Here is a 21,838-nt window from a genome sequence, read left to right as displayed (position 1 = left end):
TAAGCCGTAGCAGCCTGCCTCAGACCACCAAGGTCATAGGAGACTGATACCACACTCTGCTTACTCCCACCCAAGGACCTGCGCAAATGCTGACCACCAAGGTCATAAGAGAATGATTGGTCCACGAGGGGCTTGAACAAATTAAACTAATTGGCTTAGAAACTATGGAGTGGCACAAACTGACTGGCTTGCACCCCACGGGCTCCTGATGTTAAAGAAATGATTGGTCTAATGCACAGGCTTTGTTAGAAACCCTATAAAAACTGTCCCGTTCCTGCATTCGGGGCTCTGCAGTCCTCTACCCCTGTGCGGTGTACGACTGTGGGCCCCAGCGCCCTTGGAATAAAAATCCTCTTGCTGTTTGCATCAAGACCATTTCTCATGAGTGATTTGGGGTGTCGCCATTTCTGGGCAGAGTGTGGGGTCCTCGTTCTGGGGGTCTTACAGAACCTTCGTGCCTTATGGCTGTCCAGCCAGGCCAAATGGTGCAATAGTGACATGTCTGTTATGGAGAAAACCAACTGCTTTCTGACTAGACTGGAAGCCCACTCCATGGGAGGGAAAACCTAGTCAAAAGCCTAAGGCTGGGGTGGTCATAGCCCTAGGGGTAATGACTACTACTGTGTGGCTAAATGAACATTTATTTATTTATTTTTTAATTTTAGTTGAGACACAGAGAGGGAGGGAGAGAGAGAATGGGCATAGCAGGGCCACTAACAACTGTAAACAAACTCCAGATGAATGCACTGACTTGTGCAGCTGGCTTACTTAGGTCCTGGAGATTTGAACTGGGTCTTTAGACTTTGCAGGCAAGAGTGCCTAACTGCTATCTCTCCAGCCCTAAATGGATACATTCTGCCTACCAAACTGCCTTCTAAACACTTATGTTTATGCCCATATATTAATGCTACTCTCACTTTTGTTTAGAGAAACTTCTCTTTTCAGATGGCAGTGACCCCTGGGGTAACTCAAAATTCATCACAGTGTGAGAAGAAGTACCAGTGAAATGTTTAGCACTGAGACATTTCTATCACACTCTCCAAGGTTCAGCATCCATTGTAGAAGGGCAGGGGTCAGAAAAAATTAGCAGCTGTAGGACTGTTTACAGTGCAATGTTCCAGACACTAAATGGCTTTGATATTCATGACCTCATAGAGCCTGACACTACCTACAACAAGAACTTTATAATAGGAAGAAAAAAAATGATATCAAAATAGAAGAGAGACTAATTAGAAAGAAAGGGTTCCATGGATGGTGCATTTAAAAAAAGGAGTCTCTCGGGATGACCAAGTCTGATGCTGACACCATGGGGCCAATTAATGACAGTGTGACCATTAGGCACAACAGCCTTTTTTGGGGGGGGAAGGGGATGGTACAGAAAGGTACCACCATCTCTATAGTAGCCTCATAAGGTCATGATGGAACAAAACAGAAGCTCTCAGATTAAGGAACAGCTGCCCAATGGCATGACCTGAATACTCTTTGCACAACCTTAACACATGGGGGAGTTGAGAACATGCTGCTCTGGACTGTCTACTAAAGCTAAAGCCAGTGCCCATCCTGCAGGATGATGAACAGCACATGCTTGTCAGCCCTAGGCTGTCACTCATGCCTGCATCAAGCAGGCTCTCTGAGTCACCTCCTGGTCTTTAAGCTTCCTCCACGGGAAAAGGAATGGTGACATGATGGCCCAAAGTGAAGAAGGTGTTTCCTGGCTCAGTTGGGTTAGCTGCCCAGACCCTTCTAAGAACACAGCTTACTGTTCTATTCTCATTCACTTCAGTGCCTCCAACCAATGACGGTAAAAACAAACAAACAAACAACCCCCCCCAAAAAAAAACAAAAAAGAAAAACAAACAAAAAACCCCAACAACAACAATGGCCACATTTTGGGTTTACCCTTCATATCTGATAAAGTGTTTTGTTCACTACAAGCGTGTTTCCAGTTGTGACTGCCTGTGCATGGCTCTTCTGGTTCATCTTGCTTATATCACACAAGTCTGCAGCTGCACTGTCTAGAGCACACATTTCATAGGATGCCATCCACGGTCCTGAGCTCTAGTACGTAGGATGTTCCCATGGATCTCAATTTTGTCCCATGAAGTACAGTATTACTAAAATGACCTCTGTTAGCATGCTTTGTCTTACAGGGTCTCCTCTATCTCTGAGTGACTTCTAAGAACTGCAGACAGTGGCACTGGAAGCCTGTGTGATGAGGCCTTTTCTTTATGTTCCTAAGAGCCCTGACCAATAGGAAGCCAGTATTCCCTTTTCTCCCACTGCCTCATTCACATACTCTAATCTTTTTTAGTCAGTCCAGGACCCAGCCCATGAACAGTACCACCCCTCAGGGTGTGTCCTCCCATCTCAATCCAACCTACACAACCTACCTCACAGACATTCCCAGAGATTTGGTTCTATGATGGCTTAAGTCCTGTCATGCTGACAACCAGAGATTAACCATGACAAGTGCACCTCTTGTTAACAGTTAAATAACACTTGTAAGTCAGAACCTTCTGTCTCTTGTCCCCATAGCTCATAGTTGTCATCTTCTGTTTTTTTTTTTGTTTTTTTTTTTTTTTTTTTTTTTTTTTTGTGAGGCAAGCCCAATAGACTGGACTTGTGTTGTGTATGTATGGGTGGTGGTGGGGGGGGGGGAGATGAATTGGCACACAAGGGCTTCCAGCCACTGAAATAGAACTCCAGATGTGGGTGCCACCTTGTGTGCGTGTGTGACCTTGCATGCTTGCATCATCTTGTACATCTGGCTTACATGGGATCTGAAGAGTCTTAAAAGGGTCCTTAGGGTTCTCAGGCAAGTGCCTTAACTACTAAGCCATCTCTTCAGCCCTCATAGTCTTCTTGTAATGCAAAAATGAATTCTGTGTGACTTCATAATTTCCCCGTTTTTAACAATTTGAGCATTGTTTAAAAGTGTAAGTGTAAGTGCAAGCTAGAGAGATGGCCCTGCAATTAAGTGCACTTCCTGCACACGTATGAAGGCCTGAGATGGCTGGAGTTCAAATATTCAGATCCCTGTAAATAGCTGGGCATGGCCATGTGAGCCTGTAACCCCAGTCCTTCAGGGGATCAGAGACCTGAGAACTGTTAAGAGACCTGCAAACTCTGGAATCAATAGATTCTAGCTCCAAACAAGACTGATAAAGTGCAATCCCTAATGTTTAGCTCACTCAGGCCACTGTAGGTATGTACCCCAGCGGCAGGCAAGCATATGGGTGTCGTATCACACAAAAGACTTTTTAAAAAGTTTAAGTGAAGAGTCTCTTCAGAGCATTAGGCAAAGAACTGAGCTGCTCTAACATCAAAACACAAAGTTACTGCCGGGCGTGGTGGCAACGCCTTTAATCCCAGCCCTCAGGAGGCAAAGGCAGGAGGATAGCCATGAGTTCGAGGCCACACTAAAACTACACAGTAAATTCCAGGTCAGCCTGGGCTAGTGTGAGACCCTACCTTGAAAAACCAAAAATGTGGGCTGGAGAGATGGCTTAGTGGTTAAGCGCTTGCCTGTGAAGCCTAAGGACCCTGGTTTGAGGCTCCATTCCCTAGGACCCATGTTAGCCAGATGCACAAGGGGCGCATGTGTCTGGAGTTCATTTGCAGTGGCTGGAGGCCCTGGAGCGCCCATTCTCTCTCTCTCTCTGTGTCTGTCACTCTCAAATAAAAATAAAAATTAAAAAAAAAAAAAAAGAAAGAAAACCCAAAAATGTTACAAGGGACTTGCCTACATAGCCAAAGAACCCAGGTTCAATTCTCTAGGACCCAAGTAAGCCAGATGTACAAAGTGGCACATGCATCTGGCATTCATTTGCCGTGGCTCACAGCCCTGGCACACTCATTCTCTATCTGCCGCTTTCTCTCTCAAATAATAATTAAAAGAAAAAAAGTTACTGAGGAGATGGTTCAGTGGATGAAGTGCTGGCTGCACAAGTGTACCTGCATTCTGATCTCAAGAACCCATGTAAACACTGGATTTGTGACAGCATCTGTAATTCCAGTGTACTTATATTCAAGAAGGGAGGTGGAGATAGAATTTCTTGGAAGATCTTGTGTCAGCTAGCCTGGCAAATACAGCAGTTAACAACAAGGTAGAAGGCACGACCAGCACCTAAGTTATCCTCTGATCCCCACACGTATGCTGTGCACTCTCGCGCACACACACAGCACAAATAAATGAGTTCATACTTAGTAAGCATTCTCAGTCCAAAAGGGAAGAATGGGGGCACAGCATGTAATGATCAGACCAAAGCAAGACAAATCCAACAGAGCAAACTTTAAACTGGGGCTGGCTGATGGCTCAGTAGTTAAAGGAGTTTGCCTGCAAAGCCTGTTGGCCCAGGTTTAATTCCACAGTACCCACGGAAAGCCAGATGCACAAAGTGGTGTTTGCATGTGCAGTAGCAAAATGCCCTGGCACTCCCATACTACTCTCTTCTCACAACAAACAAACAAACAAACAAACAAACAAACAAGTATTTAAAAAACAAACAGCTGGGCATGGTGGCGCACGCTTTTAATCCCAGCACTTGGGAGGCAGAAGAAATCACAGCCACTCTGAGACTACATAGTGAATTCCAGGTCAGCCTAGCCTAGAGGGAAACCCTACCTCAACAAAAAAAAAAACGAAACAAAAAACAAGCTAGGGGGCTGGAGGGGTGACTTGGAGGTTAAGGCCTTTGCCTGCAAAGCCAAAGGACCCAGGCTTGATTCCCCAGGACCCATATTAGCCAGATACACAAGGGGGCGCATGTATCTGGAATTCGCTTGCAGTGGCTGAAGGCCCTGGTGCGCCCATTCTCTCATTTTCTTTCCCCCTCTTTCTGTGTCAAGTAAATAAAAATATTTAAAAAAACACACATTAAAAAAAAAAAGCTAGGTGTAGTGGCACATGTCTTTAATCCCAGTACTTGGGGGAGGAGGGCAAATGTAGGAGGACTGCCATGAGTTTGAAGCCAGTTTGTGACTATATAAGTTAATGCCAAGTCAGTCTAGGCCAGAGTGAGACCCTACCTCAAAAAAACAAAAACAATAGCTGGGTGTGGTGGCACACACTTTTAATCCCAGCACTTGGGAGGCAGAGGTAGGAGGGTTGCCATGGGTTTGAGGCCACCCTGAGACTACACAGTGAATTCCAGGTCATCCTGGGCCAGAGTGAGACCCTACCTCAAAACAAAACAAAACAAAACAAAAACCCTTTAAATTATGCAGCTCTATATCCAGTTCCTGGGCTCCAAAGGCTTAGGTAGGTCTACTCTCTCCAGCTCAGCTGCCTGTGGCCCACATAGCTTCGCTCTTGGGCTTAAACCTCTCTGTGCCTGTTTTTCTCCCATAGTTCTGGCATTTTCAACACCTCTGGCTCTCCACTGTAACACGGTTCATACAGTGTTATCACAGGGCCTCCCTGTTGGGATTCTGACTCTGCTGTGTGTCACCTGGACTCCGCAGCAGGCTGGAACCATGGCATAAGACTCTGAACCCCTTAATCTTGCATCTTTCATACCTGCCAAGTTCTACTGCCAGCCTGGGACATAGCACACCCCCTTTGGACCACAAATATTGTAATTTCTGTTTAACTTCCAGGCTGACCATGGCAAAATACTTCTGTAGGTGACTGTGTACCACTGAGGCCCCCCTTCATTTTAAACATTCTTCAGGTGCCTTTTAAGGATGGAGCTTCCAATGGGTGGGACAAATATACTAGCCAGCAAAGCTTCCAAGGGGGGGACTGCTTCAGCGAGCCAGAACCACATACTTTCTATCCTCTATTACAGCAGTTTATCAAAGGATGATAGAGACAGTTTAGATAAAGAGGATTATATATACACAACATACCTTAGAGACATATCAAAACATTTTGTAAAGTTTGGAACAAACTGAGAAAGTTCAGGTATGAATTGCAGGCAAACACTAGGTCAGCCGCTACAAATCGGACTTCTAGTGTTTATTTGGGTCTGTGCCAAGAAACTGGGGGTGGGGGCTGCAGCCAGTCCTCAGGATGACCTCCAGGTGGCCATCACAAAAAAACAAAACAAAACAAAAACAAAACAAAACAAAAAAAAAGCCCACAAGAGAGAAGGAGAGGCCAGCTTCTTTTTTGAGTTCTAGCAAAGTGGAGAGTGCAAGTCCAAGGGCATTCTTGCTTTTTTGTTTTTTGTGTCCAGACACCCTAACCTGCCTCACCACAGATGTCACAAGACTGAATTTGTGGACTGGAGAGATGACTTAGTGGTCAAGTCACTTGCCTGCAAAGACCAACAACTAGGGTTTGATTCCCCAGGACCCACATAAGCCAGATGCATAAGGTGGTGCATGCATCTGAAGTACCTTTGTAATGGCTGAAAGCCCTGGTGTGCCTCCCTCTCTGTCTCTCATTGCTTGCAAATAAAATCAATAAATTAAAAAAAAATTTGTAGATATGAACAGAATTTTAAAAAATCATTTTGTACGAATAATGTGTGGTATTTTTAGTGCATGCACCTGTGTGTGTGCAAGTGGAGGCCAGAGGAGAACAGTGGGTATCCTCCAATCTCACTCAACACATGCTTTCCTAAGATGGAGTCTTACACTGAACTAGGAGCTCCAAGTTTTTTGGTCAGACTAGCTGACCAGTGAATCCCAGCAATTTTCTAATCATTGCTCCCCACAGGACTAGGGTTATAGGTGTGTGTGGCCATGCTCTTTATGTGAATGCTGGGAAATCGAACTTGGGCAAATCAGGTCCTCTTACTTGTTGAACCATCTCCCCAACCCATCTTTTTTTTCTTTTTGGACAAACTTGATAGAGTATTTACAACTAAACCAGAGTTTCTTGACTTTCTATGTATTTTAATAATCTGACAAACCACTTTGTTTACTATGTGGGTTTTGTGTTTGAAACCTACAAATAACATTATTTTCAATTAACCCCTTTCCCACCCCACAATAAGTCATGTTGTTAGTCAATGCAATACATGTACCAACAGATGTTTGGGTCACATACCAGAGGCTTTATCACCACAGACCACACAGTATTCAACCACCTGGGGCCGCTGGGCGTCTGTCTTCCCCAGCAAACGCTCCACGGAAGCAGAATCCGTGACGATCTAAGAGAAGTCAGCAAACAGTGCTGATTAAAATTCAGACTACTAAGCACAGTAAGGTCTAACTGTAAAACCCAACCATTGGGTTTCCAAACAAAAACATGCTGAGCATAATTGGGGTAATTCCAGCTGACAATTTCATCTGACAGCCAGACAGGTCTGCTTTCCCACCAGCCTGCTCCTTTTAGTGGCTGCTCTTGTATATGGCTACCATCACCAAGAATATATAGATGCTCCAAAGAAGATAAGCAAGGCTTTTCCAGATGTTATCATCCTATGAAAGTGTGAAAGTCTGCAAACAGGTCTACTTGTCAGAGCTATGACCATGCTTTCCTAAGTAGGTGTTTTGCTGAGACATTTGGTGGTTTGAGGACTATAACAAATGATTCGAGAAGCTTGCTACTTCCCCTCAGTTGTAGGTAACTTTCTAGAGGACAAACAGTGGCCTGGAAAGATGGCTTAGCAGATAAGGTACTTGCCTGTGAATCCTAAGGACCCAGGTTCAATTTCCCAGTACCCATATAAGCCAGATGCACAAGGTGGTGCATGTGTCTAGAGTTCATTTGTAGCAGCTGGTAGCCCTGCTGCACCCATTCTCTCTCTGTCTCTCTCTCAAATAAAATTTTTTGAGCTGGGCATGGTGGTGCACGCCTTTAATCCCAGCACTTGGGAGACAGAGGTAGGAGGATCGCTGTGAGTTCAAGGCTACCTTGAGACTCCACAGTGCATTCCAGGTCAGCCTGGGCTAGAGGGCTATAGTGAGACCCTACCTCGAAAAAATACCAAAAAAAAAAAAATTTTTTTTTAGAAGACACAGTGCCATTACACAACAGATACCAACATGAGAAAGTAAAAAATGGCTGTTATAAAAATGTATGTAATTTGAGTACATGATAAGCCTTGAAATGATTCATGCATGGGGAAACCACATATAGAAATCAAGTAAACTCATCTGTAAAATGTGACATCAGCAGCCAGCTGTTCACAAACCTGTACTTTCAACAAGCCTAGTAGTCTGGCTTCAAACAATCGCACTGTACTATGGAAGAGGAAGGCTGAAGTAATGCTTGCTAACTGTAGTGCAAGTTGTTTCTGAGGACAGTTTGGAAAGTTGAACATATCTAGCTTGTCAGAAAAAAAAAATTTGTATTTTACTTTTTCAAGTTTCTCCATAGTAGGAAGTTCTCCCTCTTCAACATGAATTCATAGCAGTACACTCTGTTAATAGTAAAAAACAAAACAAAACAAAAAACCACCAATTGGAAGCAATCCAAGTGACCATCAATAGATGAAAAGATAACAGCCACGTGTACAGTGTACTTGGGAGATAGAAGGACTGCCAGTTTGAGGTTACTGAGATTCTGTCAAAAAAAAAAAAAAAAAAAAAAAAAAAGAAAAGCAATGTATTTATACAGTGGAATATTATTCATTCCTTAAAAATAAAAATCTGGGGCTAGAGAGATAGCTTAGCAGCTAAGATGCTTGCATGCAAAGCCTAAGGATCCATGTTTGACACTCCAGATCCTATGTAAGCCAGACGCATAAAGGTGAGGCAAGCACAAGGTCACACATGCCCACTAGGTGGCACAAGCATCTGGAGTTCAATTTCAGTGGCTGAGGCCCTGGTGCCCCAATTCTTGCTCTCAAAAAAAAAATAATTAAAAAGAAAAATATGACACTTGTTAAACATGAATGAAACTTGAAAACAAGCAGTAAAATAAGCCAGCCACATGGGGAGGTAATATGATGGAGAATGGAATTTCAAAGGGGAAAGTGTGGGGGGGAGGTATTACCATAGGATATTTTTTATAATCATGGAAAATGTTAATAAAAATTGTGAAAAGATAAAAAATAAAATAAGATAAAATTAAAAAAAAAAGCCAGCCACAAAACACAAGTAAGAAGTTCAGTATCAGAAGTGTTGAAACAAATACCTCTAAAGAGGCCTTACCTGAATCCTGCCAGGGACAAGGCTGTCCGAGGTGGTGAATATGAGCTGCTTGGCATTGGATGTCTCCGGAGAAGCCAGGATCACCTTGCCAGTTCCAGCTCCATCTGGGCTGGTCAGGATGAACTGCTGTTTGGAAGATCCGGAGGGGTCCACTGCGGTGACTATTTGGATCTTCTGTCCTGTCTGCTGGTCTGTCACAATCTATAAGACACAACACAGAGGCCATTCTCATACTGTTGTGAGACCTATGCACCTGCACATTTGCAGGAGGTACTCAAAAGTAGTGACTACTTGAGTCACTGCTCATCTAAGATACTTTACCAGGGCTGGAGAGATGGCTTAGTGGTTAAGACACATGCCTGCAAAGTCTAAGGACCCAGGTTCTATTCTCTAGGTCCCACATAAGCCTGATGCATAAGGTGGTGCATGAACCTCAAGTTCGTTTGCAGTGGCTGGAGGCCCTGGTGTGCCTATTCTCTCTTTCTCTCTCTCTCCACCTCCCTCCTTCTCTCCCTCTCTCTGCCTCAAATACATAAATATTTTACCAGTTGTGATAGTTAAATCATCAATGTCAACTTGACTGGATGAAGTGTGGTGGGTGGCGGCACACTCCTCTAATCACAGCACTTGGGAGGCTGTGAGTTCAAGGCCAGCCTGAGACTAATTCCAGGTCAGCCTGAGCTACAGCAAGACCCTACCTCGAAAAACCATTAAGAAAAAAAAAATCACCATGGAAATATACCTCTGGGTATGATGAGGATGTTTCCAGAAAGGTGTGACTGAAGAGGCATTAAGACCCGCCCTAAATCTGTGTGGTACATGGGCTGAAGTCGGGATCACTGTGACCAGCTGCTCCATGTTCCTGCTGTCATGCTGTCTCTGTCATGATGGATTAGCACCCCTCAAGCTGAGATAAAATAAACTCTTCCTTCAGTTGCTTTTGTCACAGCAATGAGAAAGGCAATAATACAGCAGTCCATGAAGAAGGGGAACAAATAAAAATACCAACAGTGTTTCAGAAGTAACTTTTGGGTGGGGGGTTGATGTAAGGTTTCATACTAACCCAGGCTGACCTGGAATTCACTAAGTAGTCTCAGGGAGGCCTCGGATGCTCACAGTAATCCACCTACCCTGCCTCTCAAGCACTGGGATTAAAGGTGTGTACCACCATAGCTGGCAGGAATAATTTTTCTTAAAGTTATTTTTATTCTTGGATTAGATATTTACTATATCTGGAATTAAAATCTCTCTTCTTTCTCTGCCCATCTGTCTGTTTTGTTGTTGTTGTTGCTTTTTGGTTTTTCGAGGTAGGGTCTCATTCTAGCCCAGGCTGACCTGGACTTCACTATGGAGTCTCAGGGTGGCCTCGAACTCATGACAATCCTCCTACCTCTGCCTTCTGAGTGCTGGGATTAAAGGCGTGTGCCACCATGCCCGGCTGTGTTTTGTCTTTTTTTGAGGTAGGGTTTCACTCTAGCTCAGGCTGACCTGGAATTCACTCTGTAGTCTCAGGGTGGCCTCGAACTCAGAGCCATCCTCCTACTTCTGCCTCCCTGGTGCTGGGATTAAAGGTATGCACTACCACACCCACTGACTTTGTTTCTTTCTTTAACTCTTAAGATGCTACTGATCTACTGTTGGAGTCAGGTTCACATTGCTGGTAGAAATCACCCAACCAAGAGCAGCTTGTGGGAAAAAAGAGGTTTATTTTGGTTTACAGGCTCAAGGGGACACTTGAAGATGGCAGGGGATAACAATGGCCTGAGCAGAAAGTGGACATCACCCCCTGGCCCACATAAGGTGGACAATAGGAACAGGAGAGTATGCCCAACACTGGCATGGGAAAACTGGCTATAACACCCATAAGATCAGCCCCAACAATACACTACCTCCAGGAGGTATTAACTTCCAAATCTCCATCAGCTGGAAACCTAGCAGTCAGAATACCTAAGTTTATGGGGGACTCTGAATCAAACTACCACATCTACAAAACTAAAAAAATCTAGAAATAGTTAAATTTTATTTCTGAATGAGGGTCCCAACTTTGCCTAATGTGACAGAATACAGGGAACCTCTTGATAAAACACTTGGCTCACCATTTACTGATAACCCATTCAGCCCACTCCATTTCTTGGCCCAGAGGTTTTGAAAAATAGAAGGCCAAGTGCGCTTCTGCTCTGTGTGTCCAAGGCCAGCATGGGCCTGGCACAAGGAGAAAAGACAATAAAAGATCGAGAGATACACTCTGGAGAAGTCCTAACCCAAATTCCTCTGGGGGCTCCAGAGCCCTGGTCTACAGTTTCCTTATAAGAAGGCCATGGAAGCAGAGACTTGGAGAGAAGCAGTTGTAAACAAATAGGGAATGCCAAAGTTCCCTGCAACTATGAAAGCTAAAAGATGCTTTCCTTGAACTTTCAGAGAGCCTGGCCCTGTAGCAGCTTGATTTTATACATGTGGCCCCCACAACTATGACAGAACTCATTTCTATTAAGCCACCAGGTTTGTAGTAACTTCTTATGGCAGCCTTGGGAAACTAATACAAAAGGCAAACTGGGAGAAGATTGTTCCCTGACCTGAACACAGCACACACTTTGTGTGTTTATACACCATTTGCTTCTTTTTTTTTCTTCTTTTTCTTCCTTTCTTCTTCCCTCCTTCCCTCTCTCCCTTCTTTTTTTGAGATAGGATCTCACTACATAGTTTAGGTTGGCCTTTAACTCGCAATCCTATCTCAGACTACTGTGGGCTGGAATTACAGGTGTGCACTGCCATGTCTGGCTTTAAAAACTTTTTTGAAATTGTGTGTCTATATATATGTATATTATATATAATATAATATTATATATATATGTATATGTATATGTATATGTATGTATATGTATGTATGTATATGTATGTATATATATATATATATATATATATATATATATATATATGGTCTCACTCTAACCCAGGAATTCACTATGCAGTCTCATGGTGGCCTTGAACTCACAGCAATCCTCTGCCTCCAGGGTGCTGGGATTAAAGGTGTGTGCCACCACACCTGGCCCATGTCTGGCTTTTTATGTGCTATATATTTTTTTCCCTGTGAGGAGCATTAGATGAACATGAAACATGACGCTGAACTTGGTGTGTGGCACAAGTCACACCTCCCAGCACTACAGCTTATCCTCTGTCCACCACTAAGACAGTTATGAAATGCAGTTTTCCAATACCACCTTCACAGCAGACTATATGACCTTTCAAAGTGAGGTATTTATTATAGTCATTACGCATTAAAACACCAGTAGTTTTTATTAAATTTACTACTTATTTTTTAATTTTTAAAAAATTTTATTTAGTTGAGAGAGAAAGAAGCAGGTGTGTGTGAGAGAGAGAGAGGGAGGGAAGAAAGGGGGGGGGAGAATGGGTGCACCAGGACCTTTAGCTGCTGCAAATGAACTCCACATGCATGTGCCACCTTGTGCATCTGTCTTACGTGGGTTCTGGGCAATTGAACTGAGTTCCTTTGGCTTTGCAGTCAAGTGCCTTAACTGCTAAGCCATCTCTCCAGCCCAACTACTTATTTAAATTTTTTTTCTGATTTATTATTTATTTATTTGAGACAGAGGGACGGGGGTGGGGGGAGCACTCCAGGGCCTCTAGCCACTGCAAACAAACTCCAGATGCATGCGCCACCATGTGCATCTGGCATATGTGAGACCTGGAGAATCGAACCTGGGTCCTTAGGCTTCACAGGCAAGGGTCTTAACCACTAAGCCATCTCTCTAGCCCCTTACTACTTATTTTTTAATGTCTGATGAATTGGTGACTGCTGTGCCACTAATTCTATTTCCATCCTCAAGTCTTGTAGTTTTCATTACATAATTCTGTATAATGTGTGGAATTCTTGGGAAGGAACATGTCACATTACAGCAGAGCTAACCAAGCCAAGACACTTTAAAAGGGATGAAAAATGATGTTCCGGGCTGGAGAGGTGGCTCAGTGGTTAAGGTGCTTGCCTGCAAAAGGACCCAGGTTAAATTCCTCAGTAACCATGTAGGACAGATGCACAAGGTAGCACAGGTCTGGAGTTCATTTGCAGTGTCTAGAGGCACTGGCATGCCCATTCTCTCTCTCTCTCTCAGACTTTTTCTCTCTCAAATAAATAAAGAAATACTTAAAAATAGTTAAAGAATGATGTTCTATATATTCAATAATCAAAAAGAAGATAGAAGGCTGGGGAGATGGCTCAATGATTAACGGTGCTTGCTTGCAAAGCCTGCTGACTCAGGTTTAATTTTTCACTACCCACATAAAGCCAGATACACAAAATAGCACATGTGTCTGGAGTTTGTCTACAGGGGCAAGAGTCTATAGAATGCCCATACTCACTCAATCTCTCTTATTTATAAATAGACAACTAAATAAGTAACTAAATTAGGAAACAAGATGGAGTAACTATAGTACTTTTAAACAAAAACTTCAGAGCATGAAAAATATCAGGCTTTAAAAAATATTTTATTTTTACTTTTTATTTGAAAGAGGCAGAGAGAGAGAGAGAGAGAGAGAGAGAGAGGGGGGGGGAGGGAGGGAGAAAGAAAGAATATGAGTGGGTGTGCCAAGGCCTCCAGCCACTGCAAATGAACTCCAGACACATGTGCTACCTTGTACATCTGGCTTATGTGGGTCCTGGGGAATCAAACCTAGGTCCTTTGGCTTTGCAGGCAAGTACCTTAAATGCTATGCCATCTCTCCAGCCCTATCAGGCTCTTTAAAGAAGTACTGCATAATGAGAAAGAAATCAGTTTTGCAAAGAAGACCCAACAATGCTAAATGTGTATGTACCTAACAATAGAGGTGTAAAGCTGTAAATCTAACCCCAGTACCAAAAACCAATTATTATGCAAACAAAACACAAGGCAAAAGTTGATAGAACTACAAGGAAAAATAAAGAAATCAATAGTTATAGTTGGAGATATCAAAGGCTCCTTGTAAGCAACTGATATATACCAGCAGGCAGAAAAAAATGACTACACAAAACACCACAGTTGGCAAGTGGGAAAAGGGAACAGAAGAGTCTGTAAGAGGTTCAGAGGCAGGACTGGGGAGACGGCTTAGTGGTTAAGGCATTTGCCTGCTAAGCCTAAGGAACCATATTTGACTCCAGATCCCACGTAAGACACACACACAGAAGTGAGGCAAATGCAAGGTCGTACATGCCCACTAGGTGGCCAAAGCGTCTGCTATGGCTGAAGCCCTGGTGTGCCAATTTTCTCTCTCTCTAAAATGAAGTAAAAAAAAAAAAAGCACTTGTTCTGTAAACCTGCTGCCTACTAGAAATCCAATGGGAATCAGGAGAATACTGAAGCTAGTCTGGCCTTTCCAGGGGCAAAACAAGGTGTCTTAAACAGGGTGAAAGGAGACCAAGTAGTCTTAGGTCGCTCTCTAACCTTCAACACAAATAGTAATTAGAGAAAGAGCACTTTCCTTAAGACTGTAAGGAAGATTTTAAACTAAAAAAAAAAAAAAAAAAAAAGTAACTGGGCTAGAGAAATGGCTTAATGGTTAAGACACTTGTCTGCGAAGTGCTAAGAACTCATGTTCAAATCTCCACATTCCACATAGCCAGATGCACAGTGAAGCAAGCATGAAATGTCACACATGTGCACAAAGGGGTGCATATGTCTGGAGTTTGCTTGCAGTGGCTTAAGGCCCTGACAGCCCATTTTCTCTCTTTCTCAAAAATGAGTAATAAAAAAATATATAACTGCACAAGCCCCTTTAACAAAATTTTATGTGACTCTCAATATTTAAAATAGATAAAAGAGGACTAGAGAGATCGCTTAGTGGTTAAGGCACTTGCTTACGAAGCCTAAGGGCCCAGGTTTGATTCCCCAGTACCCACATAAGCCAGATGCACAAATGTGTCTAGAGTTTGTTTGTGGTGGCTCTAAGCCCGGGCACACCCATTCTCTCTACCTGCATCTTTCTTTCTTTCTTTCTCTTTCTCAAATAAATAAATAAAAATATAAAAAGCAAAATCATTAAAACAGATTAAAAAAAAAAAAGCCAGTCATGCTAGCTCATGCTGCAATCCTAGCACTTGGGAGGCTGAGGTAGGAGGAACATCATGAGCCTGGATTAGCATGAAATCCTGTCTTAAAACAAAAATAAATATTTTATTATATAAATATGTTTTGTAAGCAAACATTTGCTTAATATAAAGTTTAAAAATATTTTATTTATTTATTTGAAAAGTAGACCGGGGGGGGGGGGTGCGGGGAGAAAGTATGGATGCACCAGGGCCTCTAGCTATTGCAAGCTCCAGACGCATGTTCCACTTTGTGCATCTGGCTTTACAAAGGTACTGGGGAATTGAACCCGGGCTGTCAGGCTTTGCAAATAAGTACCTTTAACTGCTGAGCCATTTCTCCAGCCCTTAATGTAAATTTTAGCAATAAATACAATGGCTCTCCAGAAAAGCTGCAACTTGGAAAGGGTGACCTGGAACTTTAAAACACAGAGTGCAAGGGAAACTCACCAAATCTACCAAAATACAATGAACACAGGAGAAAAGCGAGAGTGTTGATGACCTTCAGCATTTAAAAGTATATGACAGATTTTATCTTTTAATTTACTTTAGATTCTTTGCAATTCAGATTAAATAATAAAATTTGAGCCTAATTTTTCCAGTGTCCTCCATCTTCTCCACAGATTCTGTCCAAAAATTCTGTATCCTTAAAGCAACTGTCTCAGTCTTGGCCTTAATGCTACCTCCACTGAACTGTGTTGCCCCCTTCTCTCAAAGTATTTGTGCTGGTAGGGTCACATGATACAAGGATAAAAGTGATGTTGGGCTGAAGAGATGACTCAGCAGTGAAGATGCTTGCTTGCAAAGCCTAACGACCTCTGTTTGAGTCCCCAGTACCTAAGTCAAGCTACATGTGCAAAGTGGTACATGCATCTGGAGTTCATTTACAGTGTGAATAGAGGCCCTAGTGGGCCCATTATCATCATTTTACATAGCATGTAATTTTTTTTTTCAAGGTAAGGACTTTAGTTCAGGGTGACCTGGAATTCACTATGTAGTCTCAGGGTGGCCTCGAACTCTCAGTGATCCTTCTACCTCTGCCTCCCAAGTGCTAGGATTAAAGGTGTGCACCACCATGTCCAGCTAGTAGATTAATTTCTAACAACTCATTTTACTTATTAAAAGTCTTCTATCTTGTTTTTGTTGTTGTTGTTATTTTTCCAAGGTAGCGTCTCACTCTAGCTCAAGCTGACCTGGAATTTGCTATGTAGTCTCAGGGTGGCCTTGAACTCACAGCGATCCTCCTACCTCTGCTGGGATTAAAGATGTGCACCACCATGTCCAGTTTAAAAGTCTTGTCTCTTTAGTGTACAATAATACAGTCCTATTGTACACTAAAGATAGTCTTATCTTTATTTTTTTAAAAATATTTTATTTATTTGAGAGAAAGAGGGGGAAGAGGGAGAGAGAAGGGAAGAGAGAGTGAGAGAGCAAGAGAGAATGGGCACACCAGGGCTTCTAGCCACTGCAAATTCCAGACGCAGGTACCACCTTATACATCTGGTGTTCTGTGGGTATTGAGGAATCAAACTTGGATCCTTAAGGTTTGCAGGTAAGCGCCTTAACTGCTGAGCCATTTCTCTAGCCTCACTACTCTCTATTTATTTATTTATTTATTTTTGGGTTTGCATGGTGGGGTCTCACTCTAGCCCAGGCTGACCTGGAATTCACTCTAGTCTCTGGGTGGCCTTGAACTCACGGTGATCCTCCTACCTTTGCCTCCCGAGTGCTGGGATTAAAGGTGTGTGCCACCACGCCCTGCTTCTATTTATTTATTTATTTTAGAGAGAATGTGTGCACGAGAGAGAAACAGAGAGAGAGAGAGAGAGGAGAGATAGGGAATTGGTGTGCCACAGCCTCAGCCACTGCAACTGAACTCCATACATGCTTGCATCACCTAGTGGGCACGTGTGACCTTGCTCTTGCCTCACTTTTGTGCTCCTGGCTAACGTGGAATCTGTAGAGTAGAACACAGATCCTTAGGCTTCACAGGCAAGCGCCTTAACCACTAAGCCATCTCTCTAGCCCTCATTAATCTCTTTTAAGAATATGTAAACACTAAAAAAATATGCATTTATTTGTAAATACATCATACTATTTTCTTACACTGGCAACTGGCACAACTTAAACTGTAAATGAAAGCAATCCTTTCATTCATGGAAACACCTTTCTACCCTAGCATCTTTCATACTTGTGTCATGGAACTAATGCTTTTTTGTGTTGTTCATCTCTGTATGTCTTCGATGGACCTTTAATTTACCTTGACGCAGTTAACAATAAATCTTTGATCCATCATTAGTATGACCTCTCCCTCCAACCTGTTGTGCACAATGCCCACAAACCCATCTTCTTTTTTGTTTAAAGGAGAATACTCAGTGAGATGGGGCAGGTTAAGTGAATATAATTTCAGTGACTATCATTTAGTCAACAATAATACTAAGGATATGCTATTATACACAATTTATACATATTGAACATTATTATATGCAAGTCTCCTTTCTAAACATTTTATAAGCAATGTCTCACTGATTCCTAATACTAACCTGAAGCAAGAACTATTATTTTGTTTTTCAAACAGAAAAAATAGGTAATTAAATTTCAATTAGTTAAGATATTTTTATTTGCAAGCAGAGAGGAAAAGAGAATGTACATGTGTGAGAGAATCAGTGTGTTTAGGTATGACAGTGCCTCCTGTTTGGCTGCAAACAAACTCTAAATGCATGTTCCACTTTGTACATCTGACTTTACAATCGGAACTGAACCCAGGCCAGCAGGCTTCGCAAGCAAGTATCTTTAACTATTGAGACATCTCCCCAGCCCATATAATTAAATTTTAATTTCAAGATTGAAAAAGCAGATGTGTCTAAAAGCAAGGGTCCATACTACTAAGGGGATATATTGTCTCTCAAATTGGAAGCAAATAAGTAAAAGGTACTTCATAAGCAACAGCTCTTATTTTGTGTTAAAAGTTAAATGTAAGTCTTTAATAAATGGGGTTATACTACACTTGATGCTAGAAGGCACAACTCCTCAGCAAAAACCTTAGGCATGTTTTGGGACAGAATGGGCAGAAAGTAGGAACCCAATGGGACCAAAGCAGGTACCTGAATGCGCTGAGGTGAGGCTACCGCAGAGTCGGTGGAGATTATCTGAATGCGTGGGGAGGGGCTGGTCATCCCTGGAGATTCGGACTGAGAGTTCTGTGTACGTGGTACCTGTAGACAAGAACACAGGGGTGTGGAAAATGCTCAGTGGAGCATTCTTCTTTTTTTGGTAGCCCAAGCTGGTTCTGAACTCTTGAGCTTCCTGCCTCCACTTTCCTAGTACTGGAATTCTGACAGGTGTGCACCTTCATACCTGGTAGGACCAAGTCTTGTATTTGTTGTGGCTTTGAGTGATAAGCTTGTGCAATTCTGAAATGTCAGCCCAGCGTGACAAAAGATCAGTGAGATAATGCCAATGATAGCCCCAAGAAAATACCATCTTAATTCTGATGTTGAAAATGCAAGGATAAAGAAAATTCCAGTTATGCTCTGCACAATCATAAAAAACTACTAAAATAACTTTTTTGGAGATTTTCTTTCTCTTTCTTTTTCTCTTTTTTCACTCCCCCCTCCCTCCCCCCCCCCCGTTTCCAAAACTAGCTATACAACCCTCCTTTACAATGACTTTCCAGAGAAATGGTCTTATAACAATGTAGGGGAGAACAAATGGAGCAAACATAATGTTGCAAACTACTGGGATCAGCACTTATGAAAAGGTTCTGACAACCTCCCATCCCCAGTGTAATGGAGTTGGGGAAAGCCCACAAGTAACCAAAGTCTCGAATTTAGTCAATACCTACCAAATGCAAGGTTCAAGATGCTGAGTGGTCACCTGGATGTACCTGAAGTGAAAAGACATCATTTTCCTTGATTAAAAGTATATCATAAACCCCTTACAAAGTTCCAAAAAGGAGAACATTTCTAATTAATTACCGTGAGGCCAGTGTTTCTCAACACCAAAAGCAAAGACATAATGAGAACATCTTATGAATAGGTATTAAAAAAGTCCTCAACAAAAGAAAGTCAATCAAATCCAGTAGCATACAACGGATTATGTGCAATGAACAAGTGGGGTTTATTCCAGGAATGTAAGGCTGGTTCAACATATTAAAGTCAAACCATTTAATAATCATATTAAAAGAATAAGGAACAAAAACCACATGATCATCAGAAAAAAAAAAAAACTTGACGAAATCCAACACTCTCTCATAATAAAAACACTCAACAAACTAGGAATAGAAGGAAGGTTCTCCAATCTGATAAAGGGCAAAAGATAAAATTTTCTTGTGAGATGAGGAATAAGACAGGGATGTCTGCTTTCACTATTTGCATACAACATGGTACTACAATTGCTAGGGGGCAAACTAGGGAGAGAGGGTTGGGAGGGGGAGTAAAGGAGAGAAGAAAGGAGAGGGAGAAGGCAGGCAAGCATATATTGAGAATGGAGTAAAAGTATCCTTATATGCATATTAAAGGATCTTATGTACCAAAAGTCTTACAGAAACATAAAAAAATACACTACAGCTGGTAAGACTTCTAAATTGTAAGTTACAAGACCAATTTTAATTCTTTAAAAAAATTTTTTTTTTAAATTATTTTATTTGAGAAAAAGAGGCAGAGAGACACAGAGAGAGATTGAGAGAGACACTGGGCGCACCAGGGCCTCCAGCCGCTGCATATAAACTCCAGATGCATGCGCCACCTTATGCATCTGGCTTATGTGGCTCCTGGGGAATTGAACAGAGGTCCTTTGGCTTTGCAGACAAGGGCCTTAACTACTAAGCCATCTCTCTAACCCTTAATTTTAATTTTTATTTGTTGTTCATTCTTTTGGTTCATTTTTATATATTTATTTGGGAGTGACAGAGAAAGAGGCAGATAGAGAAAGAAAATGGGTGCATCAGGGCTTCCAGCCACTGCAAATGAACTCCAGACACATGCGCCTCTTGTTAATCTGGCTAACGTGGGTCCTGGAGAATCAAGCCTCCAACTGGGGTCCTTAGGCTTCACAGGCAAGCGCTTAACCGCTAAGCCATTTTAATTCTTTACACTATGAGCAATCTGAAAACGAAATTAAGGACTGCAACATTAAAAAGAATTAAAGAGTTGGGCGTGGTGACACATACCTTTAAATTCCACTACTCGGGAGGCAGAGGTAGGAGGATCACTGTGAATTTGAGGCCACCCTGAGACTACACAGTGAACTTCCAGGTCAGCCTGGGCCAGAGAGATACCCTAGCTTGAAAAAAAAAAATCAAAAAACAAAAACAAACAAATTTAACAAAATAAATGTTAGACTGAACAATGACAATCAGAAAAACAGAGTGGAGTAGCTCACACCTATCATCTGAGTGCTTGGAAGCTGAGGTAAGCGAGCTGCTGTGACTTGAGCTGGATTACGTAGTGAGTGCTAGGCCAGCTTGGACTACCAAGTGAGACCTTGTCTCTAAAATCTAGACACCAACCAACCAAATCCCCATAAAATAATACTGAAAAAAATCCAAGACAATTTAAGTGAATGAAAAAATACCATGTTTATGGGACTTACTACAAGTAAACTGGCATTGCTCCCTAACCTGACTTATACCTTTAATGTTTTTTGTTTGTTTGTTTGTTTTTTTGAGGTAAGGTCTCACTCTGGCCCAGGCTAACCTGGAATTCACTATGTTGTCTGGGGGGGGGAGGGACTCAAACCCATGGCGATCCTCCTACCTCTGCCTCCCAAGTGCTGGGATTGAAGGTATGCGCCACCACGCCCAGCATTTTAATGTTATTCTTGATGAAATTTTAGGTACCTTTTTTTTGTAGGGTCTCACTCTAGCCCAGGCTGACCTGGAATTCATTATGTAGTCTCAGAGTGGCTTCAAATTCCCAGTGATCCTCCTACACCTCATTCTTCTGAGAGCCAGGATTAAAGGAGTGCTCCACCATGCCTGACATAATTTTTTTGTGGGGGTAGGGAGACTTTCTAAAAAAAAAAATAAATTGACCAATTGACCTTAAAACCCATATAGAAATGCAAGGATCCCAGAAAAAAAAAAAAAAAAAAAACAATCTTGTAAAAGAAAACCAAGTTGGAGAAGTCATATGGTTTCATTTCAAAACTTACTAAAACCTGAAGTAATCAACCTTTTTGTACCAAAAATTTTTTTTATTTACCAAAAAATTTAAAACCAGTTTGTCAAAGAGATGTACCCACTTCTATGTTCAGTGCAGAATTATTCAAAATAGCCAAATTATGGTATCAACCCAAATGTCATCAACAGATTAATCAACAAAGAAAATACACCATGAATACCTAGCAGCCTTAAAGGGAGGGTTGGCCATTTATGACAACTTGGAAATACTACGCACGAAATGTGCCGAGCAAAACAGACTGATTTTGATTGTCTTCACATACAGAATCAAATGCAGTCACAATTAGAGAGAGTAGGTGTGAGACAGGACTTTAATATATGAATGTGTGAGCTCCTCTACTTTCTTGTTACAAGTGACAGCACTTTAGATTTATGGTTATGTTTATCACCTGACTTTGATGCTCAAAACTCAACAAGGGGCCATCTGGTTACAATGGAGAAAGAAGAATCTTTTCAAAAAAATATGTATTTTTAATGTTTCCTTCCATCAACAATAACAAAAACCCATACACAGTGACTGTAGTATTCATGACCTC

General features: G+C 42.0%; 1 protein-coding gene across 2 annotated transcripts in view; it reads right to left on the bottom strand.

The window, feature by feature from the left end:
* The window catches only part of Nr2c2 (nuclear receptor subfamily 2 group C member 2), a 90,303-nt gene that overhangs the window by 26,695 nt on the left and 41,770 nt on the right, over positions 1-21,838 (bottom strand). For both annotated transcript variants that reach the window (XM_045133956.1, XM_045133957.1), the window contains 4 exons: positions 18,966-19,007; positions 18,226-18,336; positions 9,049-9,249; positions 6,998-7,100 (listed from right to left, as the gene is read on the bottom strand). In XM_045133956.1, the coding sequence (XP_044989891.1) occupies positions 6,998-7,100; positions 9,049-9,249; positions 18,226-18,297 (376 nt within the window). In that variant the 5' untranslated portion in view covers positions 18,298-18,336; positions 18,966-19,007. The remainder of the gene's footprint in view (positions 1-6,997; positions 7,101-9,048; positions 9,250-18,225; positions 18,337-18,965; positions 19,008-21,838) is intronic.

This window comes from Jaculus jaculus, chromosome 14 (genome assembly GCF_020740685.1).
Source record: "Jaculus jaculus isolate mJacJac1 chromosome 14, mJacJac1.mat.Y.cur, whole genome shotgun sequence".
In the NCBI taxonomy this organism is placed as follows: domain Eukaryota; kingdom Metazoa; phylum Chordata; class Mammalia; order Rodentia; family Dipodidae; genus Jaculus; species Jaculus jaculus.
This window is presented reverse-complemented; position numbering and strand designations above follow the sequence as displayed.